General features: G+C 36.1%; 2 protein-coding genes and 1 non-coding gene across 3 annotated transcripts; 1 reads left to right on the top strand and 2 right to left on the bottom strand.

Annotated features, from left to right (window-relative positions):
- Window positions 1-890: 890 nt before the first annotated feature.
- TRNAS-GCU lies at window positions 891-972 on the bottom strand. Its single transcript has one exon. It is a non-coding gene; the product is annotated as a tRNA-Ser (tRNA).
- A 74-nt stretch (window positions 973-1,046) lies between these two features.
- On the top strand, window positions 1,047-9,736 carry LOC109236961 (E3 ubiquitin-protein ligase RING1-like). The gene is made up of 2 exons (XM_019403201.1): window positions 1,047-2,150; window positions 9,506-9,736. The coding sequence occupies exon 1, from the start codon at window positions 1,209-1,211 to the stop codon at window positions 2,115-2,117; it is 909 nt and encodes a 302-aa protein (XP_019258746.1). The 5' UTR covers window positions 1,047-1,208; the 3' UTR covers window positions 2,118-2,150; window positions 9,506-9,736.
- Window positions 9,737-15,577: 5,841 nt separating this feature from the next.
- On the bottom strand, window positions 15,578-19,093 carry LOC109236956 (laccase-15-like). The gene is made up of 6 exons (XM_019403194.1): window positions 18,995-19,093; window positions 18,723-18,874; window positions 18,286-18,530; window positions 17,752-17,880; window positions 15,815-16,774; window positions 15,578-15,708 (listed from the first exon to the last, which is right to left on the bottom strand). The coding sequence occupies exons 1-6, from the start codon at window positions 19,091-19,093 to the stop codon at window positions 15,578-15,580; spliced, it is 1,716 nt and encodes a 571-aa protein (XP_019258739.1).
- Window positions 19,094-26,140: the final 7,047 nt, after the last annotated feature.

Genomic DNA, 26,140 nt, shown 5'->3' with positions numbered 1-26,140 from the left:
ACATTTATTTAGAAGATTAGCATTTATTTACATGATAATTAGCATTTACTATAATTATCTTTGATTTATTGTATTGTCATATTTATAACTTTGTATTTATTGCATTCCCATTCTTTGTATTGTAACATTATAGTGAATGTAATTAAATATATGAAACCCACTTAGTTGGGTCGTCATTCCACCAAAAAATTTCAATTATATAATACAGATACGAGAAAATTAAACAGGGCTCACCAACCAAAATAAAGCCGGAGAAATCATCTTAAACCACCAAAACCAAGCAAACAAGAACAATAATAAAACATATAGAACTACAACTTTCAAATGATGATAAAGATAGGTTAGTGAAAAAATCTTGAGATGCAGAAATCAGCTCAAAGGATCACAAACCCTATGAGAAGGTTTTATTGATTGAGGAGGCCAATTATACTAGGATCGTGAAATAGTAAATTTAAAGTTAATTTCAAACACTTAATATTAGTTCTATCAAAAGTTAAAATATTAACGGATGTGATTACAAGTTTGTCTAACTTAAGATGCATTAATTAAGGGGTCGTTTGGTTGGAATATGATTTATACCGGTATAAGTTATATTGGGATAAGTTATGCTGGGATTGTTGTTTATTCATTGTTTGGTATGTTATATTAAGAATGACAATTGCATAATTTCTAAGAAGAAGGTATAAGTTATACAGATGTTAATTACCCCACCTTTTATAAGGTATAAGTTATCCCGGTTGTTAATTATACCTGGTTTACTAACCAAACAGAGTATTAAGGTGGTATTAAATCTTTATACCCCTTATACCTTATACCAAACGACCCCTAAAGGTTTCAAATAATGATAGACAAAAGTAAAATCTTAACTGATGAGTAAATAAAAAAAGAACCGTCGCCTGAGAGATTCGAACTCTCGCGGGGAAACCCCATGTACTTAGCAGGCACACGCCTTAACCACTCGGCCAAAGCGACATCTTGTTTTGTCGAATCATTATGTCCTCTTTTCACCAATTGACCGTCGCAACAGAATGAAAAGGACCAACCACCACCGGGTCCCACTCTCTTCTTCTTCTTCCTCCTCTTCCATTCCCCCATTTCTTCCCCCACCTTACGAAACGAAACAAACAAAAAATACACCACTTTTCTCTTTCCCATCACAAAAAAGTGTCCACCACACTAATATTCTTTGTTTTTCCCACTCGCACCAAATGTCCACCACTACAACCGCAACTCCACCACATCACCACCATACTTTCTGGTGTCACGAGTGCGACATGAGCGTTTTCCTCCTCCACCTACCCCCTACTGATCCTCCTCGTTGTCCTCACTGCCATTCCGATTTCCTCGAGCAAATGGACTCTTTTACCCCTACCCTTCTTCCTCAATTCCCAAATCACCCTGATTCTAACCCTAATCTTGAAGACCTCATATCTACGGACCTCAACACCGCCACCACTTTCACTCCCTCCGACGATAACTTCCTCCTCGACAGTCCTTATCTCCACCGTCTAATCCACCATCTCACCACCGCTAACGACGCTCCCATACCCAATCGTCAGCATAGCCCGGCTTCTAAAGCTGCCGTGGAGGCACTTGAGGGAATAAAAATTAGCTCATTGATGCTTGAGAATGATCCGGTTATTCCTTGTCCGGTCTGCAAGGACAACTTTTTACTGGATGTGGAAGTGAAAATGTTGCCTTGCAAACACATGTATCATTCGGATTGTATTTTGCCGTGGTTAGAAGTGAACAATTCGTGTCCAGTTTGTAGGTTTAAGTTACCCACTGAGGAGGAGGATGATGAGGAATGCATTAGACGACGCGAGAGGTTTCTTGGGGCAATGAGGCTGGGAGAGATATTGGCTGAGGAAGAGGATTTGTTTGGGTTTAGGCGTACCCTTAGGCGTGTTGCCAGGAGGCATCAGCTGGAGGGGGGAGAGAGTACGATTGGCCAGGCAGGTCAAGGAGTTGGGGTTGTGGCTAGGGCGAATAGCGTGGAGACTGTGTCGAGTTGGCCGAGTTGGCCAGTGGAAAATGGGAGTGATGGTGATGAAGTAGGTGGGAGCGGTAATAGACTTGGTGGTGGTGAAGGGGATACTACTGTCGTCAGGTCTTGAAACTGGCCTTTTTTTCATTTAAGCAGTGTTCAGGTATGCCTTGATTGTTGTTTTTCTGTAGGCTTATTGCTTTATGTTTTTTGGCTTTACTGTGCAATGTTGACTGTTCGTTCTTCTGATAGTAAACTTGATATGTTGATTTCTCTTTGTTGTCTTATTGGTTATGATTACTATATCTTGCAATCAACCTACTGTAAACTACTTTTAGATAAAGTACTAGCATTTGTTGCTTCTGAATACGAGCATCTTTTGGTCCCATTTGGAAGTGTATATAAATAATTAAGACATGATGTTTCAATTATGCATCAACTGTGCATCTAGGTTTTATTTTAAATCTTGCATTCAATAACACAACATTTCTATCCATTGATACTGTGGACCTTTAAATAATGGAAGCTGCAAAATATTGGCGTATGGGCGATAGTGAATGATGGGGAGCCTTTGTAGAACGGTAAAAGTTGTCACCATATTACCGGGAGGTCACAAGTTCAAGCCGTAGAAACAGCCTCTTGCAAAAATGCAAGGTAAGGCTGCGTATGTAAGACCCAATGTTGTCCGACCCTTCTTTCCGAACCCGCGCATAGCGGGAGGTTAGTGCACATGGCCGCTTTTCTTATGATGGGCAATAGTGAATCATTTGAAGCTAATCTACCAAAGTAAGTAGCTTGGTATGTATAACCCTGAAACAAGAGAAAGTGGTTCAGTACCCTTTTTTTTGTTCTTATAAATATGTTTTTAGTACCTTTTTATCCAATTAGGGGGATAGAAATAGAATATGTTTTGGACTGCGTGGCTTGCATTCAAAATGTGCCTAGATAACATGCTTTCGATAATGTAAATACACGCGCAATTGGGACTTGGGAGTCAGTGGCGTACGCAGGATTTTTCGAAATTGGTGTCACATTTAAAGAAGCGAATGAATAAACAAATGACTATAACAATGGCATATGTTCTACAAAAGAAAAAAGAACAATCAACTTTTTGAAGATATGCTCTTATTATTGCAACATTGTTATTTAATTGATATTTTTCAATTGTCAATTTTTTCTCCGGATCAGATTGTTAAGAAACTAATCAACTCCTTCACTTACAATGGTAACAACAGCGAGCTCAATCCCCCAAAATAGCAAATCACAGTGAAAGATAATAGTTTCCGGAGTTACTTTGAATTTGCTAACATAACTTCGTTGTAGAGGTTTTTATATATATATATATATATATATATATAAATTGTTACTCAGCATTCATGGTGTATTGGTTTAATGTTGCCTTTTTTACTTGAGAGGTCCCTTGTACAAGCCCCAGTCACGACATATATTTTATAGCGGTCTCAAAAAACTATTAAAACACACAAATGCTAATAGCGAGGATCGAACACACGCCAACACGCTGAAGATTGAGGCGCCCAACCACCAAACCAGGAACCACTTCTTTGCAAGCGGTGTCGTATTAATTTTTTTAGAACTATCATGTGTTCTTGCATTTTATTTGTACATATATTTAGTAAAATTTTCTGATGAAGCAGTGTCATGTGACACTGCTTCAACCAAGTTGTGTCCAGCCCTATTGGGAGTTACAATAGCTTATGGATTGTAGGTTCATAAGCTGTTATTTGGCAAGTTGGGGAAGTATGCAATTCTCGTTCTGCGAAGTATGTAGAGCTCTTACTCGGATAGGAGCTTGTGTTTTGAAATACTAAGACATACTACTCCAAGCTTAAGTACAATAATAAGTGTTGAAAGTCAAGATAACTTATGTTGTTAATGTTAGAATATATCTAGGTTAGTGGTATGCTATATTATTAAAGGAATAATGGTTGTGTCAGATATAGGATTCTGGGTAATTAGGGAAGTTTCATTAGTCTAAACTTCTTTACTCTTATAGTCTAAATTTTCTGTATTTTTGTACAGTTAAGATCCTATATAAGGAGTTTTCTCTTCTTTTTTGTCAATTTGGTATCTATGTCTATGATATGTGCAAAGACCTAAGTAGCTTCCGTGTGCCACTGCTTTCTAAGCCACTCATGTCTCTCTCAGTTGTCCTTTCTGGCAGCAATGTATTTTTCCGACAATAATTGGGCTTTTCTTTCAACTTCTTTTCAAGTAATGCATTCTTCAAAACTCTTTGTTGATTTTTCTTTTTCGTGGTATGAGATTTTGGGTATTGACCCCCTCCTATTATCATTGATTTTTCAGTATCTGTTCCAGAAATGTCTTATTCTATTGTCTTTCTTTATGGGTATTAGAGCCTTGATACTAAGACTCTCTTACAGACATTGAATTTCCATTCACTGTTTTGACAAATTTTTCAGTTATTCTTCAGCCACCAAGTTACTCTAGAGTTGCATCATTATACTTCTTTTGATGACTAAGAATAGATTCCTTTCTTTGTGTGCTGCGAGAAGTACTTTTTTTGTTGTGCTATTGCTAGTGGCATCGTTTTGACGTACTATTCCTATGATTGTTCCCTCACTAGTAACTCTTGCTGCGATACGCACATTGAATTTCCAGTTCTGCTTTGCAAACTCAAGATGTTTCATTACCTTGAGTTTGATGAGGCGTAATGAAAGTCAAGAGAATTAATGTTGTTATATGCTACTCCCTCTGTCCCTATTTATGTGAAGGGGATAGGAGTACCAGGGTCAACGCACTTAATTTTCGGTGTGGATTCGAGCTAGTTTGTTCAAGTTTTTTAAAGTTAAATTTACATATTTGAACATTGCATAAAAAGTACTATAAGTTAACACACTTAATGATTCAAAATATCTAATAAGTGTTTGAGAAAGTCCTAGTAAAAGAAAGCTGTTTGACTCCCGCCGTCACATAAAATAGATCAGAGATTGTAAAATATACTTGGGCTAGTAGTCTGGTGCTTTCTTACTGGTTGCCTTAATTAGGCAATTCCTGGTGCTTTCTTACTGGTTGTCTTAATTAGGCAATTCGGAAAAAAGGAAAGCTTCCATAGCTTAAATTTTTGTTATTTCATATACTCTATATTTTTCCTTATCTCCTGTAATCTAACTTGCTATATAAGAATCTCTCTCATTTGTACAATAAGAGTTTTCTTTCTTCTCTTTCTCAACATGTATCACAAAGTAGAGAAATGTTTCAATCTGATGCCTAAAGGGGGGGGGGGGGGGGGGGAATTTGGTTATTGGCCACTGTTCAGATGCCTCTAAAGCTGATAATATTGCACTTCTGGATTTTTTTTCTTTTCCTTTTTCTTTTTGAAAGAAAGGTAAGGAATAATGCACTTCTGGAATTCTTAAACTAATGCTTCACTCGATCGGGTTTCACATTAGTTTTAACTAGGGAAGTAGCTGGGGGAGTATCCTAGGGTCTAGAATGCACCAACCTCCCTAAAGCTCATAGCCAATGCTGAACCTTAGCAGGTGGAATATTTTTGCAGCCTATCCCTGGTCCAATCCAAAATCATTTTTTGCTCCTTTACGAGAAAAAGAGTTTTACTTAGGGGTGAAAAGGTGCACTTTTTTCATAATGGGTAACATTTTCTTCACGAGTATAAATGCATTAATGAGGTGTTACATTTTCTTAAATAAAATTGTTTTCAAAGAAGTCCACAAAATCCAGAGAGCTTTCTTATCCATCTACATTGGTCTGTCCAGTGTCTGTTATTAAAAGTCATAGCTTCGTCGCTTAAAGCGATGAACAGAAAGCGAGGGTTATCGTTTAATAGGTAAGGCTATGCGCTTCAGCGAGGTGTGCGCTTCAAACAATGACTCACAAAGTGATCCAATCGCTTCTCATCATTGAGGGGTTACATTAATATCTGGATATAAAAAGGAGTTAGATTAATATCGGTATTGTGGTATATTGGATGCTGAAATTAGTTATTTTGATTGCAATTTGTCATGATAGTCTTACATTCCTATATGCTTTATATTTTTAATTCTTTTGTAATTGTGTGCTTTACTTCAAAGAAGCGTGCACTTCACTTCTTGCTTTCCGATTCAAGCCCTATGGACCGTATTTCTTCTTTGCGCATTTCCCTTTTAATAACGCTGGGTCTATTTCCAAAAAAAAGAAAAAAGAAAAGGGATATGCCAATATGGCTCTTGAAAAACTATGTTTTAATAGGTGGAACAAAAATCATGAACTGGTGACCGAGAACTTCTGGGAACCAATTTTATATGAGGACTACATTTAAATTAGAATTATGCATTTATTGATTTTTAAAAAAAAGAAGAAGATGACATTCTAGACACATTATTAATGCAAAAGACTGTGCTTTGCTTGAGCCGGTAGTCTATCGGAAACAACCTCTCTACCTTCACAAGGTAGGGGTAAGGCTGCGTAAACACTAGCCTCCCCAGACCCCACTTATGAGATTACACTGGACCGTTTTTGTTGTTGTTGTTGTCATTAATGCTAAAGACCGATTAGATTTATAGAAAGTGTCGTGATAATACTTTGAATTCCCTACTAAGTATTTATCCTAGGAAAGCTTAAATAGCTGCAACAATGTCAAATACTCTAGAGTAGTCATTAAAATACTGCAATCAATCAACTATGTTTCTATTTGAAATTAATGGTCGACTAGATGAATCCTCTATATTATTTATTCTGTATTTAGAGGATTCATCGTGCTTAAGACTATCTTTACACTGACCATCAACATGCTTGAACCCTCCCCTTTTATCCACTTGTGATTGGCTTATATTTTACAAAGCTCACAATGAGGAGGTAATGTCAATCTCTGATGTTAGAAGGTGAAATCTAAAACTTGAAAAGAGTTTAGTTTCAGTCTTCAGCGTTGCATCCCTTGAAATCTCTTTTTCTGGATTTTTCATACAAAAACCATTATCATCCTTTCCTTGGAGAAAACTTAGCCTCAGATGTCTGATGTGTCAAAAGATGCTAATTAAAAGATCTTTGACACACTTATAAGAAGCTTTTCCTTGTCAGTGTGCTTCATTACATTGCCATTTCTATTGTTGATACATTAATTTTATCAATAATTCTGTGTTTGAGAACTTTTGATTTTGTGGATCCTAAGTTATAAGCAATTCAGTTTCACTATTATGATCTTTTATTTTTTCCCTTGTGTCAGAAAGCTATCACTCAACTTTGATCCCTTTTGTTTAATCAATAAATCTTCTTTTCGTCTAACATTGCCCGAAAATCTTGCCAAGTAGACACAGTCAAAGAGATATCTACTCTGAGGTCTGGCGGTTGAATTTTCTGAAATCTGTTATTCTTTCTGTTGTGTCAAACTATCAGATCTCCCTCCACAAAGGCTTGTCAAAATGGTATTGATGCTGGGCAAAGTTTTTGTGTTATTTCAAGTATTTCTCCATCCCCAACTAGTTTGGGATTGACGAGTAGTAGTTTTTATTGGGTATAAGTATTTCTCCATGTTGCATAGTTTGACTAAATTAATCTGTGGAGGCTACACCAGCTTCAAGGTTATTGCAACTATCTTTTAGGACATAATTGCCCATTACTAGAATTGCTTAGTTGCATATGAGTTCTTAGCAGGAATGTCAGCTGTAATGCCAAAACCAATTGATGGGTCTAAAGTGTCCCATATTTATTTAGGGAAAAAAGAGGAATACACTAGCCACGTTATACAAGTCAACAAACTTCTACAAGATTTTTCTTTCGAAGGTAGTTTGCGATGGTTATGGCATGAGATTTCTGTTCCAGAAAAGGACATTTGATTAGGAAAAAGAAAGAGGAATACACTAGCGAAGTTATACAAGTCAACGAACTTCTACAAGATTTTCCGTTCGAGGGTAGTTTGGATGGTTATGACATGAGATTTTTATTCCAAAAAAGGACATTTGATTTCTCTCCACGCAGCCTAAACTTATGCTTGTAAAAGTTTGCTGAACCAGATCCCTGGGCCGGCGAGCTTCCCAGATTAACCAAGTTAATCTGTTGCATAACAAGGAATGTGAATAAAGTTCTTTTCTTTGAGGAGCTATGTGATTTGGGAGTTTGTGCATTTAACTTTGTAGTCTGAAAGGGTGAATAAGATGAGTTCAATTGAAGTTTTCTTCTTGGCAGTGGCTTCTCATAGGTAAGAAAAGTTCATTATCCTTGTTAATGTCGTCTTTGTCGTTCTCCTTCATCCCTCAGAAAAAAGCAGCATTGTCCCTTGACTCAATTCCACCTAGCTTACCATCATGAACAACTTTTCTGATTTATTGGCTAAATGAGGTCATTAACATTGGATCTGAAGATCGAATTGTCCGTGACTGAATTGCTGACACTTCTGCCTTCTACTCCTGAAGAGTCTAGGAAGGATCATTCTGCCTTTGTTGGGGACTGGTTTGGAGAGTGGTGCGGTGGTTGTCAGTCCTGTCACATCCTTTCAAATTTTGGATTATTCCACACTATAATAGTTTGCTTGAGTTGGTTTCTGATGCACTTGTAATGTCTTTACTCTTCTCAATCTCTTTCTTTAGAGTCTTTATTGCACGGATCATTTAGGTCAAAGTTAAAAAAATTGTTAATGAGTAATGACACATGAGTTGAGCATACCGGGAGACATTGTTTAGCTCCTGCTGCCCAAACAGAAGTGACACTCCGGGGATGTTTTAATTATTTTTTCAGTTTCTCTTTTCAAAATTATATTACAATTTACAACCAAGTTTAAGTCTTGGCTGAGATGATGAGTCGCCCTTCACCACTTCTAGGCCTGTATTACGTTTGAGACATATAGCTTTCTGTATGGCTGCATACTGCAGCAGCTGTAAGAGGGTGATCTTGTAAGGACTCTGACAAGTAATGCTGGAAACTAATTCTTTTTTTTTTTTAATTATGATGATGATATTAGTTGAACTTAAATGGAGAAACATGGTTAGTGAGGATTCATAACCTACCCCGACTTGTTTGGGACTGATACATAGTTGTTTTTGTTGTTTTGTCCTCCATTTGGCCCTTCTGCTAATTATGTCGATAGGTTGCACACTTCCGACATGCCATACTGTTGTTACATATCCAAGCCTTTTAAGATTGGTGGGTTAAAGCAAAGAATAGAATATTACTACTTTTTACTGCCTAAAGATATAAAGGAAAGACAAAACAAAAATCATAGAGAATATCGTTTGTTAGTAGTATTATGCATTGTTTATAGCATATGATCATTTGAAGGGTTTTGAACCTTTAAGGCTTTTGCCTAAGTTACCATCTAATGACATCATGTTTTAGGAAGAGATTTTATGGTTCTAGTTAGGACTCTGAAAAATCAAATATGGAAGACTTTGTTGGGTTCTGTTTGCTTGTATTTGTGTTGATCTTTTAAGTGATTTTTTAATAGCTGAAATGCATGCCCGAGATATCTAAAACAGTGATGCACTATATTTTTTTTATTATATGATTTCTGTTGACTAGATTATTTGACCTTTATATTTCATTTTGCAGGTACTGTATAGTTGTTACTAATTAGGAACATCCGAGAGAATAATTTCGACATATATCGTGTGGAGAATTGTAAATCTGTGATGCATAACCATGCTTGAGCTCAATAATCAAAATAGATAGTGTCAAAACCCTCATTTTGTTATAGCAATATTATGTGTTGCTTGTCAAATTTGTACTTTGTTGTGATACTTCTACAAGCATTAATAACATTCACAAATTTTGGTTGAACTATGATTTGCTTTACTCTTCCTAGATAAGTTGGTGTGCTATTTAACTATAGTGGTGATTACTTAGCTTGGCAACGTTGTTGGGTTGAAAGTGAGGATTCTCCTCTCATTTTAAAACTCTTGAATAGCCATTTTTGTCATCATTTTGTCAAAATACTACGTGGCCTTCTGACCACAACCCTACAACTTTAGCTTTGTATTATGTTACAGTGGCCTTTTCTGGTAGGGTTTGAGGAATTCACATTACGTGCTGGGTTTTGTATGTGTTTATTTGTACGTACAAGAGAATTTAATTACGAAGTTTGGTTTCTCTAAGACATTCCATGGGATGGTGTGAAATTCGTGAGAAGTTTTGTTTCAGAGGAATAAAACATAACGTGGTATTTTCCCATCTACTTGAGTATTGATGAACGGAGTTATCCGGTGCCTCTGTTGGGGACGGGGGGAGGGGTAACATGAACCTGGTTCTCCGGTGCCTATGTTGGGGGTGCGGCGGAGGGGTAACATGTACCTGGTGAATAATTAATCAAGGTGCATATGAGTTGATTCAGATATTATCAACAACAAAAAAAAAAATCTTTGGCCTTTCTATTTCAGAATAAAAGAGAAATTTTTTCCACTTAGAAAACTACCTTTTGACATGGAGTAATCAATAATGTAGGTATTATTTGTGGTGATTGGTGTCGGCAGTCGTTTTATACTATTTTGTTGGAAAATTTTATTTTGTATCTCATACAACTGACACTAGTTGTATGAGGTATTTTTTTGTCTTACATTTTTGTGGACCCAGAAGTGTAAGATCGGGGTCCACAAATTTGTGAGACAAAAAGGAGCCTCACACAACTAATGTAAGTTGTGTGAGACACAAAATAAAACATCTCCTATTTTGTTTGCCAACCATGTAAGAGGAGATTCTATTTTGTACTAGTTATAGTGTATGCTCATCGAAATATGATTATGCGTGACATAACTAGAATAAAGTAAGGAGTGAAAAAGGCTGATGTGGCACCTCTCAAGGAACTATATTTATTTGTGTTCTCAAATTTTTCCTTATTTGATGTCTAAAATATTGTAAGAAACTAAAAATATTCTATTATGTTATTCCTCATCATTAGCATTTATTACTTAACCTGAAACATTGCAAATGAGACGTTATCAACAATACTGCAAAATAATGGGTGCTAAGAAACGTTGCTATCTGAGCCTTCTAATTCTTATTTAAAGTTACTTTTAATCTGTTTTTCCTTGCTCCCTCGATAAAGATGGCTAGGTATCCTAATCATGAATTAATTATCTTTAATATTTGTTGGTGGAGAAATCGAATAATGGATTTAGATTTATTTATATATCTGATTTCGAATTGATCTGGCTTGACTTCCAGATTTGTTGCAGGATAGATAATTTCATGACAACTCTTACTAATTAAAGGTTAGACCATAAAAATTCCTTTTTAATTGCACATTCGAGATTATCGCATTTCACATGTAAAAATTTCATGTCTGTAAATATAAATGGAATAAATCGAACAACTGTAATTTAAACCGTACATGGAAGCCGTTGGAGAAATTTTGGTGCTTCCGTTGTTCAATGAAGCACACTATACTTCTATGCGTAGCCAGAAAGTTCTTCTCTTTTCCGGAGTAATATTGTAACGACCCAATTGGTCGTTTTGAGCATTTGCATTCCGTTCAGCTGTTTGAAGTCTTGAGTAGCTTCATATGATGTATTATGACTTGTATGAATCGTCGATTTTAGTTTTCAGGTGTTTCGGGATTGATTTTGGAGAATGATTCTTAACTAGAAAGCTTTAAGTTGGAAAAATTGACCAAGTTTGGCTTTTGTGTATTTGACCCCGGATCGGAGTTTTGATGGTTCCGCTAAGTCTGGATGGTGATTCTAGACTTGGGCGTATGCCCGAATTTGCATTTGGATGTTTCTAGAAGTTTTCAACGTTATTTGGCTAAAGTAGCCAATTTGAACATTTAGAATGTTCATAAGTTTGCCGAAAGTTGACTTTGATGATACCGAGTTCGGATTATGGTTCAGGGAATTGGAATAGCTTCGTTATGTCATATGGGACTTGTGTGCAAAATTTGAGATTATTCCGGGTTGGTATGATATGGTTCAGCGCGAGTTTTGGAAGTTGAAAGTTCAAAAGTTCATTAAGTTCGATTTGAGGTGCGATTCGTGGTTTTGATGTTGTAATGCGTGATTTGTGGCCTCGAGTAAGTCTGTGTTATGTTATGGGATTTGTTGGTATGTTCAGACGAGGTCCCGATAGGCTCAGGTGAGTTTAGATCGCTTTCGGACTATTTCCTCTCATTTTAAATTGTTGGTTTTTACTAATGTGGAGTGAATCGCGTTCGGTTGGGAGTCATCGCGAGCGCGAATAAGGATTTGGATTGGGCTGTTTTATCTCTTCGGCGTTCGCAAGTGTTGAGTCGCGTTCGTGTGTATGTGGGACTCGAGCTTCTCGTTCGCTTTTGGGTAGTCGCGTTCGCGATGGTGAGCTGGGAGCTGGAGCACTCTTCTTCGCGTCCGCGAGATGTGGGCCGCATTCGAGTTGTGTGGCATCTTTAGGCATCGCGTTCGCGTGGGAAGCATCGCGAACACGTAAGGCATTTTTTGTTGGCAGTTCGTTTTGTTCATCGCAAACGCGATGGATTTTTCGCGTTCACGAAAGGTTCGCCTGGGCAGTGCTTATAAGTACTCTATTTCGAAGGTTTCGAACATTTTATTACATCTTTGAGTGGGGAGCTCGAATTTGGGCGATTTTCACCACACAAATTGGGGTAAGTGTTTCGATACGACTTTGATTATATTACATGAATCTATCTTCGTTTTTGGCATTTAATTGATGATTTCAAAAGAGAAATTGGTGGTCTTTTGTCTAAACTTTTCTAAAGTGGATATTTGAGTTTTGAATATCGATTCGGAGTCGGATTTGAGTGAAATATGGCCGGACTCGTAATTGAATGGGCTATCGGATTTTGTGGGTTTTGTTGGATTTCGAGGTACGGGCCCGGGTTTGACTTTGAGTAAATGTGTAAAGATTCGACCTTTATCATTTGGGATTGTTTCCTTAAGCATTATTTGATGTATTTGAGTTGCTTTTGGCTAGTTTCGAGCCGTTTGGAGGTTGTTACGCGGGATGGCATTTCTAGAGTATTATTTGGCTTTCTCGGTATCGGATTAGGCTTGTTCGAGGTAAGTAACATATCTAAACTTGGATTTGAGGGTATTTAACACTGGAAACTATGTTATAAGAGATGTATTGAGGTGACACACTTGCTAGGTGACGAGCGTGTGGGCGTGCACCGGGGAAACCAAGATTCTAGTTGACTATTAGACTATGATCGGACTTGTTTTGCTAGTATATCTTGTTACATCCATGTTCTCTCAACTTGCTTTGTTATATGAGTTGTGAATCATGTTAGAAATCATGTTTAGGCTATATGCTTATTTTGTTGGGACCTACTGAGGTCATCTCTGCTGTTGAGTTGTTTTCTTAAATTGCAATTCCATATTCATTCATTTGCATATCATATCTCAGTCTATGTTATCATTTGTTGTTACATCATGTTATCATTGTTTGGGCTGATTGGCATGAGATTTGTGAGCCCGGAAGACTGGAGAGATTGATGATTGAGTTGGGATCTGAGGGCCGATTTGTGAGTGACATTTATGGGATCGGGCTGTACGCTGCAGCAGGCTTTTGACTCATTATGGGATCGGGTTGCATGCCGCAACATGCCATGTTGACTTATATTAGCGCTTGGGAAGGATCTGACCCTCCAGAGTCGGACATACCAACAGTGAGCGCAGGTACCGGTGTCGAGTGATTGAGAGTACCGAGTGATTGAGTGTGCCGAGTGATTAAGTGTGCCGAGTGATTGAGTGTGAGACAGTGAGGTTGAGTGCTCTAAGAGTGTGAGTACATGGGTTTATCACTGTGATGCAATATATTTGACATGATTACTTAACATGTAGGCATAGAAATATGTTTCCTCATGCTATACGGTATTGCGACATTCATGACTTCACATACACAATGATAGGTAGGCATAGAGATGTACTTTCCTCATGCTATCTGAGAATGAAATATCTTATCTGTTGTTGAAAGATTTTGCGGAAAATTACAATTTTCTAATATACTCATATTTTGGTGATCTCGGTGACAGATTTGGGTTTTACTGTTATACTTGAAAAGTATGCATATTTTCCGTAACTTTGAACGAGCTGAGCATGATATCTTTGAGTTATTACTTGCACTGTTATTATTATATTGTTACGAGTTGTCCTTGCCTTTGGTGTTGGACTGTAACCTTCTCCCGAGCTTGTCACTGCTTTCAACCTAAAGTTAGATATGTTACTTATTGAGTACATGAGGTCGGTTATACTCATACTACACTTCTGCACCTTGCGTGCCAATTTTGGAGTTGATGTTGCTCCGTATGGCGGGAGCTGGCATTGGAGATGTACCTGCGTTTCGGTTATAGCTGCCTCTTGTTCTTGGTAGCTTTAGATTTATAAATCTGTTTATGTACATTTCGAACAGATGATGTATTTATTTTATACCAGCTTTGTAAACTCTAAGTTTTAGAAACTCATGATTTGTACTACTAATCTTTGAGATTTTTGTGTAAAAGATTAGTTAATTCATCAGTTATTTCTCAGTAAATCTCATTTGAATTGGATTGTGTTAATTGGCTTACCTAGCGGGTTGGATTATGTGCCATCACAACTAATTGGATTTTGGGTCGTAAAAAATATGCAGAGAAGTTTCATTTATTCCTCTTCTATTATATGAGCAGCCATAATAAACTCAAATTAATTAACCCTGCAAATGATATACACCAAATGCTAGAAATACACCGTTTTAGTTTTTACTTATTTATACCGTGAATTGAATGAGTGAAAATTACACCAAAAACTCTTCACTGGAGCCTGAAATTTGTATTTTAAATATTTATTTCCTCTTTATAATTCTATAAAATCAAAGGGAAATCACTAATAGACTGTGATAGAAGGCAAAACTATAATGTTGCAAGTGATTCACATTTACATTATCATCATTCTAAAAGTGGATACTATAAAACAAATCGTCATTCTAGTTAGCTCAATTTTTTGTCCGCTCTATCTCTTGGTATTTGTATGCTAAGAATAAGAATATATGTCATTTTTCAAATAGATAATTTAATTTGCCAATGTTTTTTTTTTGTTGCAGTTGGTAGAATTATGGAACTATATATGGAGGAGGTCAGGGGTCGAAAATGTGAAGGAAATAATATGGTTTTGAATCCTTCGACGGGAAAATTAAAGGTAGATGTTGATGAACAAGTATGACTTCAGTCTAACACTTTTAGTTTTGCACTCTTTAATATTTGCATATTATATACATAACTTGTTGCTTAAATAGTTTTGATTTGCCAGCCAAGTAATTATTGGTAAGTCTATGATGGAAGTAATTCCAGGAATCACATATTATTTCTAGTTAACTAACCACATCTGATACACAAATAAAACTAACTCAAACGATCTCCAAATTTCTTGCATCAATATATCTACAATCATTTTTTGTATTGTTGACAAAAATTACAAAAAGATACATTACTCTTCTATATTTGGAATTTTTTTTTCGTGTATGTATCTTTCTCTTATAATATTATGTATATATGTTTGTTTCTTTTTGTTGGTATTCTCTCTGTGTTTGGAAAAGTTTTTAGATTTACAACTTCTTAATGTAAATGTTTGAACTAATTCTATATTTTTTTTATGTTAGACCGCGCGAAGCTCGGATAAGTTCTCTAGCATATACATATATAAAGAAACTTCCAGGGAAAAATCAGCATGGTGGCATATCTGGGGGAGGAGGCAACATCCGTTCTTCTGGGTACTTGCCATCTTCCACTAGAAATGCAGTCTTCATACCCCATGATATATGACGCTCAATATGGCAATGCATAAACCAAACTCCTAAAAATTACAAACAACATTATATTTATAATAAAATGAAGTGATAATTTATCACATACTACTAAATAATTAAGCTATGAAAATAAATGTTTAAATTAAAACTTACCAGGATTGTCTGCTTTGAATCTAATTGCAGTCCAACCATTTTTAGGAACAGCAATTGTGTTTACTCGAGGAGGATCAACAAGATTATAATTCAAAGGATCCTTTTTCTCGTCGAAATTTCCAAATCCCCATCCAACAACATAGTAACTATATCCATGAAGATGCATTGGATGGTCTGAGGAACCAACTAAATTAGTGTCCTGAAGAACCATTTCAACTGTAGTATTATACTTCAATACTTTCACTTCTGTCCCTAAATCCGGTATATCAAGTTCCAAAGGCAAGTAATCAGCAGTGTAATTGAATTTATATGGTGGAAAACTAGGAAATTTTGTCCCAAAAACACCGTTAACGTGATAATAATAGGCCTCTAGTATATCGTACGTAGGCTTAACAAAACTTATGTTGTTCATACTAGCTGCAAATCGTGTCCCGTTTGGTCCTTGGCATGTAGAGTTTGTACCATTTTCAGGACAGGGAAATGCATTAATTGAAATAGTGGAAATCATTTTGTTTTTTATTTCAAGGGGGACGAAAATCGGATGGTTTTTCGAGGCTAAACTTCTTAGGCTAGCAGTGAAATTCACAACAGCAAGGGTGTCATAGTAAGAAGGAAGATATGGAAATAAAGGAGATGATGAAGTATTGTTATCTTTCTCTTTATACTTTAAAATTGCTGTTGTGGTTGTGTTATCAAAGGTAGTAGTACCATTAGAATATGCTCTAGCAGCTAAATAATAATATTGATCACCCTTTTGGTTAGTTTTCAAAATGCAATCGATTGATTGTCCTGGGGTTATCATGATATATTCTCGTGTCAATGGTTTTGTGTAGCTTCCATCTATTCCAACTACTGTTAGATTGTGATTTGCAATACTAACGAACATAAGTTCGTTCATTACACCACTTATAAACCTCAGTAGATAAGTCTTTCCAAACTCCACCTCTAGATTGAAAGTTCCTACACAACCATTAAAAACAGAAGGGTAAGTAAAGGAAATCAAGAAAATAAATATTTGTCAGGGTTTTGGGAGGGGGGGTATAATGGGGTAAATTTCATCAAAGGTCATTCAAGTTAAGCCTGGTAACATAAACGTCACTTTTAGTAATTTTAATATAGCCTAGTTAACAAAAATATAAAGTGACCGAAAATTGCAAATTTTAGCCGGAAAACTGTTGTGGATGTCCTAATCCTCTAATTAATTTAGTAAAATAGAGTAACAACTTTGAATTAAAATGGAAAATGCAAATTTTAGCCGGAAAACTGACGTGATGTTGTTGGTATTTCTAAGAGAGGCAGGAGTAAAAGATGACTTTCTGTAAGTTCTACTAAAAATTAGAGGGTTAGGATAAGTTTTCCTGCCAAAATTTGCATTCTTTGATTATTTTTATATTTCTGTTAACTAAACTATATTGAAATGACTTTTGTGGTACAAAAGAAAGAAAAATACTTTTTGTGGTACAAAAGAAAGAAAAATGACTTTTGTGTTACAACGCTTAACTTAAATGACCTTTCATGAAATTTACCCGGATATAATATTGTTACTCAATAGTGTTTATGTTATATATACTGACAGTGCAATTAATTAAATCGGTAATAGAATATTATTACTTCATTTTTCATGTTATCATCATATTAGGCTTGATATGATATTTACATATTATCATTGTATTTAACTTAACATGATAGTTTAAAGTTATGTTTTTACTATTAATGGATAGAACTCTAGTTGATATATAGTGAAGGATCATATCTTAAAAGTTACTTTCAAGTTCCAATTACCTAATAGAATGGAAAAGTTTGAGTTTAATGCAAGATTTCTATTGCCAATTTTGTCATATAATTTTTGCTGGTAACTAATGAGTATGATGCAAGATGATTGAGAATATAAGTCAATGTCATTTACTCTGCTGATATATAGCCAAGGATTTGCTTACCATTCTTTGAGCAAGGATAAAGGTCACCTGGCTGACCATTGATAGTGAAAGCATCAGAATTTCTAGGCTGACCTCCTGATGCTACAAATTCATCCACGAGTTTCTTAATATCTTCCTTCCACCACTCACCTTTAATCCAAACAAAAATGGAATAAGTAGTAAGTTAGAGTTGGTGATAAATCTAAATAAAATCCACATGCATACAAAATTTGAAGATAATGAGTAATTATTAGTCTAAAAATTGTACCCAGAGATGAATCAATAATCTAGAGTTAGTAAGTTCAGAATGAAGGTAAAACTTAAAATGTATGCTACTTATATTTCAAGCCTAAAGCAATGAATGAACAAAACTCGCTTTAGTTTTGCCTTTCCATACAAACACTGTCTATAACAGCCTCGTTTGTTTTCACATTTTTTGACTGTTATAGTGAAGTGTTGTTATAGAAGATATATTATAACACAATATAAAAATTAATACCGAGAAAAATTTGGTTTTTGTAATGAATGGTTGTTATATGCTAGGAATGCTAGTACCTATAATGATGGGTATTTCGCGATGAGGCTTCGGGAAAGGATAAGGAGTCCCTTGTTTGGGATAAACAATAAGTGCACCATGAACTGTTGCACGTTGCCATCCACTGTGTGCATGCCACCATAGTGTCCCTTCCTCATCAGATAATATGATTTTTTGCTTGAATTTATCACCTGGTTTAATTGGACATTGGGTGATATATTCAGGACCATCTGACCATGGATATCGTGGTTGCTTGACACCATGCCTATAATTTTTTATAGGTTGTCAGTATATAGAAGTTAAAACCAATGGAAATAAGTTATGTGGCAAACTTCTATTGATCATCGTTGGCAATATATTCCATGTAAAATATAGTACGGGTCGAGTCACTAATACCACTATAGTAACGAGCGAAGCTTAATTATAAGGGGGAAAAAGAGATAATTAACACTAATACCAGTGAATAGTGACGTTGTATTTTCCTTTGTTGTAAACATCAACTATAATAGTTTCTCCTTTGTGAGCATAGATAGTTGGCCCCGGAAATTGTCCGTTGACAGTAAGAATTTTCTTTGATTCACAGAGCCTATTAATAGAAACTTCTCTAACCTGTGGCCATGCATGCAACGTTATTTAGCCAAATCTATGATCAGATATTCAGATGATGAAAAGAACTAATGCAGATTACACTGATGACTTTAACCGAAAAACATTAAAAGTTAAACTCACAATGAAACGATAATGGCGACCATAAGCAACAGAAAGGAAGAAAGTGGCAAGAAGTATGAATGACAAAGTAGATTTTTTCATAACTAATTTTCCAGCCATAAGTTTTTAGACAAGTTTTCTCCTTTTCTCTCTTCCAGTTTTCTTTACCTTGTTGTATTTATAATGGAAAAATATATAGTGAAGCCTTAAGACTTTTTAGAGTAGCCAAATTAAAAGATTGAAGCTACGTAGTAAAATTAGTAGCAACAAAATGTTAATACTTTTAACGTAAATGGATATGTGACTGTGAAAAGTTTAAGTCATTGCTCTACGCAATAACTCGCTGTTTCAAATAAGGAATACCGTTAACCATACGCTAGAAATAAATCCTTTGGAGAGTGGCTTTCCAATTAAGAATTAATGCTTCAAACTGTTTCCAAAAGTAGGCCAATAATAGAACGAACCTCGTTACATTTCGTAGAATGGATAATAACTAACTCATAGTTTGTAATTTTTTTTTTCGCGCAATCAAGTTAAATGATAAGTGAAAAGCAAATTATATAACTGTCTATAGCTAGTAACCCTAGTTTTATAACCTAGAAAACATAATATGTGTAAAGTTTTAACCCTCTTCATTTTAGATAGTTTTTTAATTGATTGATACATTATATGTAATTTTTTAGTTACTTTTTTTCTTTTTGTTTTCTCCTGGATTGGACTAGCTTGAATGCCAATTCTATTCGATAATTGTGCTCTGTTTGTTACCTTCATTTTATAATAAATAACGAGTGGGTTCAAATTTTATTTTATTGTTAAATTGTGTTCAGCCACAAATTATTAGCTAGGATATAGATACCTCAAAAGATAATCATTGGATCAGCACATAATAACTCTTGATAAAATTATGGGATTGTGACTACATGATTTAAAAAGATTTTTGGGAACCAAATTGTGGTGCTTAAGGAAAATAACAAGTCATGTAGAGGCACTAAAATTCCTTAAGTAGGAATGACGAAAAATCCATAAATGCGAATATGCGAGTGTGACTGATGTAAATTTTCTCCAAGTAAATTTAAACTTTTCTTATCTCCCATTTAGGAATATTATATGCGTAATAAATTGATCTTTCTTTGAATTTCTCCGTTCACATTTAAAACTTCTCTAAGAATTGCCGACTCAGTATGAATTTCTTCTTTATCTCTGAGAATTGGATTTAAGACTCCAAAACTCAGGTAACCAAAAAAGGGAGGGAAAAAAAAGAGATAAGAAAAAGTAGCTAGGGGGATTTATCAAGACAAAATAAGTCATAGACGGAATTAATGCTATTACAAATATGGTTTGAAATTGTCACTTTAACTGCTAGGTGACATCGACACAATTAACATGCATTTGATCACATCATAGTAAAGGCAGCCCGGTGCACTAAGCTGGGGCTATGCACAGAAATCGGACCACAAAGATCACATCATAGTAAAACTAGCTCAAGTATACATGCGAAATTAGTACTGATTAAATCTACTTCGGAGCTCAATTCGCTGTTTATGAGGGATAATGAAAATTAATAACAGAAAGAATAAATTTTGGATGTCAAAAGAATAATACGTAGTAAACAAGGAAAAGTCTCACCTAGTTTATGAAAACCTGGAAAGCTTGCCGTGAATGGATAATTGACAAATGACACCAAGTTTATGATCAGGTCAGTCACATAGGCCACATATTAACAACTTTGTAAAACAGAGGCAAATAAATTAAAGTTTTTGTGAATTAACTTCCATGCATATATGCAAACAAATAAAAATAAATAAAGAAGTATACAAAACAAGGGAGTTGTCTTTTATGAAAGAAAGGTTTTCTCTGAAGTAGTAAGGGTTGATATACCAAGATTAACTGCAGCTGTAATTTCAAAAATGATTTTGTTTTTTTCAACTAGTAAGAGATTATGCCAGAAGCAAAAAGAATTTATTGGTTCATTGATGTAATTTAAGTTACGACAAGCGCAAAATACAACACAAAATTATTGTTCGTTAGTCAAAGATAGTATAGTAAAATATTGTCTCCACGGGGATTGGATTTAAATAATGTTCGAGTAATTTATGATTTAATTTCTATTCAGGAGGATCAACACTTGGGTTAAATGATTTGAACTATGTTTAACTACTAAAATAAAGCAATTGACAATTGACTGCAAAAAACTAGAGATTAGCAGAGTTAGTTTCTTATCAATGCGAGGAATAAGGATTTTGACATGATAGGTGCAAGGTTGTTATTCTGGATATGATATTGTTATATTTCACTCTTGAGGTTCTATCGATTCTCACGAATTCAATAGGTAATTAGCTTATGCTTTCGATTTAGACTCCTCTCTCGATTAAATCTAAATCTTTCAAATAAACTAATGTGAGGTGCGGTGAAACTTGCAAGAATCTATTGGTAAGAATGGTCTAAGAGAAACTTCTCTCGAATATTTCTCAATCTTAATTTAAGGGGTAGATCACAAAGCTCTTTCGATTACTTTAAAGAAGTACCAAAATAAATTAAGGCATGCTTTGGAATAATATTCAATATTATGTTCCTCTTCCGTTTAAACAAGATAATGAATAAAATCACAACTAGAGTTAAAGCTCTTCCAATAGATTCAAGTAATTAACCAGTAACCAAATCCATAAACAATAACCAAGTCACTTAATTATGTCAAACCTTAAGGTAAACTACTCCTTAACTATGGAGAAAGTAATCACGGAAAGAGTTAAAGAATAAGAATGCATCAATCTAACGTTACAATCCAAACTCCTGTATTAAGTTGATGGAAAGATGATGAAATCCTGAGTCTTGTGGTCTCCAATGCTCTCTCAAAGCTTCCAAGGTCAAAAGTCCTCCAAAATTTATGTTTTTGGTGTAATTATACCATATAGGAATGGGCCCGGACGAAACTATCATTTCCAAGTCGAAGTGAAAAAATTAGACCGCGAAAATACACTGATGCGTCGCGCTAGTGTAAATTTTCAGAGAGCAGATCTTTGTCAGACAGGCCATTTCGCACTGCTGCGCCGTGCCTCACGGCACCCCGTGCTGCGTAGTTGTGATGTTTTCTCACAGTAAATTGTTTTCTCTACTTTTTGATATCCAGACTGGCTTCCGAACCCCGAATGTGATCCTGGATTAATTTCTTATTCTTTTACTAAAGACATCTACAACACACCTTGATAAGAGATATGATAAGCCGTATGCAATATAAATTACCCTATTACGAGTCGGGGTCGAATCCACAGAGAGTTATAAGGGGTGTTAGGAATATATATTTGAAGAAAGCGAATGGACTACCTAAAATAGCACTTCCACAATAAAGTTTTGATTTCTACTTCTATTGTTACTCTAATGATTGAAAGCTAAGAAAAATAAACTAGCAATGAATGTTTTTGGTATTTTTCCAAATAGTTTAAAGGCCTTGGGATGTGATCATAACCTATGTGTTCGCTCAATGGGATAAAGATGTTAATATTTGTTTTGTTGATTGTGGTGTATTATAGCTCTCAACTCTACATTACCCACCCAATACCTCTCGGTCAGAGTGTGATTTTGCTCAATTTGGCTTTCTCAAGCCCAAATGGGTATCAAACAAAATAGTTGATATGAGCTCAAGTCGGGTTCTTACTATCTCTAGTTTGAACCCTTTAATTAGGCTAATCAATCTCTCAATTAGCCCAATTCCTTGTTAGCCAAGTTATCCTAGTCCAGGTCCCTCTTTCTCAAGTAGAGACTAAGTCAAAAAGGCATAAATCAGTGGTTGCAACCATTAATTCTAAAATTGAAGCATGAACTAAGCGAAATAATCAACACCCAATCATAAACAAGTATTAAATTATATACCCATAAGATTTACACACTAAGGTTGGGTCACAACCCTAGCAAAAATCTAGCTACTCATAATGGGAATTGAAGAAAATAAAGAGAAAAAAGCTAATCAAACTCATAACAAAACATTAAAATGTTAAAAGATAATGCAAAAACACTAAAATGATTACAAACTTCCTAAAGTAGTAAAAGGTAAGGACTACAGCAGCTTTTTCTTCCAAACTTAACTTAAATTTGTGAAACTCGACTGTTTATAGTGGGACAAAAATTGCTGACAAAAATGCCTCTCGGGATGTTCTGCGGCCGCACAATTCCATGTGCGGTCGGCATATTTCTTCAGTTGGTAGGAAGGTGGATTCTACAGCCGCACATTTCTAGATTACGGCTGCGAAGCAATTTCTGCGGCCGCAAATTTCTTCAGTTGGCAGGAAGGTGGATTCTGCAGCCACACATTTCTGGATTACGGTTGAGAAGCAATTTCTGCGGCCGCACAATTCTTATGCAGTCCGCACTTCTGCAAGGCGTCAGGACTTGGTCTTCTGCACACTCTCTGAACTTGGAATTACTTGTCAGTGCGGACCCTGTTTTGCGGCCGCACAATTCATGTGCGGTCTGCATATTTGTCAAAATCATGTTGGGTTATTTAGCTTGAATTGCGACTGCAGATGGAATTATATAGTCCGCAATTTCTTCTGCGGCCGAAGAAATCCTTCTGCGGACCGCATTTCTTTGCCTCTGCACCCTTTATTGCCTTGTGCTTCGGAACACTCCTTTTTGAGTCGAATTTCGTCATGGGAGACCAAACTTACAACATTCCTGCAATTTGCGCAATTTTATTAGTTTCAAGAACGTAAATCAATACTTTCGGACTAAAATAAAAGGAAAAAAGTGCTAATGAGCAGTCAAAATCCCCACTTATCAACTCCCCCAAACTTAAGTCTTTGCTTGTCCTCAAGAAAATAAATTAGTTCCTACCTCCTAGAGTTAAGGGTCATTTCAGTGAGTCAAAGGTGAGCCATTCACGCATCAGTTGGGACCAAAAATTACCCACACTACTCATGCATTATCAACAAGGTGACAAGACAAACATCATGCACATATAGTTCTAATGTGACATTTGAGCTTCAAGAATTGACTTTACTCATCAAGGACTTCTGTTCTATCATGTAGGCCATGGTGGACTCAAACTCTTCCTCCTCTACTTTCCATTTTCCAAGCTCACTTAAGAAGTTAGCACTTAATCCGAAGATTCATGAAAGGCTCACTTATCTCTCACAAGAGAATGTCACAAGTACGACTTCAAGTACCATAAGCTTGCCCCTCATGTAGATCGTCACTAATGTAATCTCACTCGGTTTGAAATCAAGTAGGACTTCTTTTGGGATGTAATGAAGGCTTTTGGGTTAGGGTAGGATACCGTATGGGTAAGTGGTTACACATTTCTTTAAGCACTCCATCTTTCATTTCTCGGCTCACAATTGCCAATTCTTAGAGGCACTTTCTTTTCATTGGGGACTAGATAGACTTAACATCACTCTTTCTTGATCATTTTATTCTTTTTCTCCCGTTTTGATATATTAATATTTGGGATCATAACCTCTTTTTGAATCCATCAACCCTTCTACTTATTCATTTTTTTGCATTTTTCTTTTTGTTCTTTTCTTGCGTTCTCTTCTCATAGAGATCATTTCTCTTCTCTTTTTGTGCCTTGATACATTTTTCAAATTCCTCATCTCTCCCCCAAATTTACGTTTTAAGCCATTTGTTTCACAAGAGTGTTAAGGAAAGCCTGGGTGCCAAGAGAGGGTCGCGACAAAACGAGTAAAGGCTTGTAACATAGTTATCAAATGAGAAAGGCCAGAGGCTCAAAGGGGTTGACTAGGGATAACGACATTGGTTGGCAATAGAAAACTCAAATGGGCTGAGAAAAGCCTACAATCACTTCTCAAACAAAGCAAAATTTAGGATTTCGCCTTGAAACACATTTGGGGCAAATTCTAGACCCTTCGCACGGATACTTGGACTAGCAACAATTCATCTCACCCTCACGCAATTAGATTGTAAAAGAGAATAGAGTCGAGAACCTACAATGACCACATTCAAGTTTAAAGATCACTATGGTCTGATTAAACCACTCGATGATTACCAAAGTCAACTCAAAAGTCACAAAGTCACTAACTAGAGCTATTTCTTTTTAAAACCTTGTCTTTAACCATAATCATGTAGTTAAGTGTGTTGGTGCCAATTGAAGCACGGTTGACTCTACGAGCACGACTTACTTACTTAGGTCTTTTTATTCATTACTACTACTATTATTACCTAAACAAAAAATAGACTCATTCCCTCACGCCATCCGTCGTTGGGACGAGTCACCCGGTTCACACAACAACTACCTTTGAAAAGAATAGTGGCATTAAGAAAACCAAAGGCTTATTATCTACTAAAACATAAAAAGAAGCTACTTAATAAAACAAGAACTAATATGAAAGAATAAAGAAGCTAATAAGCAAAAAACTACAATCAAGAAGCTAATGAGCAAAAACTACTAAAGATAGAATGAATATACATAAAGAGAGAGAGAGAGAGAGAGAGAAGATATATACATACAAATAAGAAAAGGGAGAATATCATCAAATTATTACAGGCCAATTGTATCAAAATGTACCAAATGTGTCAAATAAACTCCCTCCCCCTCCTCCCGAATAAAAATAAACATTGTCCCAAATGCTTAGCAAAATAAGAGTAAAAGAGGAAAAGGGTGAAGAAAACTCCTTATGGCTCCTTGGACATATCTGTGTCCCCAGCAATGTCATCGCAATCTGGATCAGCCAACCGAATTTCATCATCATCGACTCTAGGTATGGCTGGGTTGGCAAACATTTAACGCATTGCCTCAGTAGTGTCGGCAGCAAGGTCTGGCACTGGCCAGCTGGTGCTACTAGTGCAGATGGAGCTGAAGGATCTGGCGCAGACTGGTGCGGGTCAAGCAACATGTCAAAGGGAAGGTCTCTCCGGAGCTTATCCACGGACTTCTTGCTGGCCTAGGACTTCCTCATCTTCTTTACTTCCTTCCCAGCTCTTCAATCACCAACCCGTGTTGTACCAAGGTGCTCATAATTGTCTTCTGGTTCTTCAAAATCTTCTTTAATGTCTCATCAATGGTCGAGGGAACTTGAGGTTCGCGAGAAGTGGATTGCGCTGCAAAAGTATTAGACAAGTCAGACAGCTTTGCAGTAGTTGTCTGCATCCAGTTGTTGAGACTCGCCATTGTCTAGGAGACTTGTAGCACAGATAGTGGGGCAGTAGGCATGGGCA

The sequence above is a fragment of the Nicotiana attenuata genome, unplaced genomic scaffold (assembly GCF_001879085.1).
Source record: "Nicotiana attenuata strain UT unplaced genomic scaffold, NIATTr2, whole genome shotgun sequence".
Lineage (NCBI taxonomy): Eukaryota > Viridiplantae > Streptophyta > Magnoliopsida > Solanales > Solanaceae > Nicotiana > Nicotiana attenuata.
This window is presented reverse-complemented; position numbering and strand designations above follow the sequence as displayed.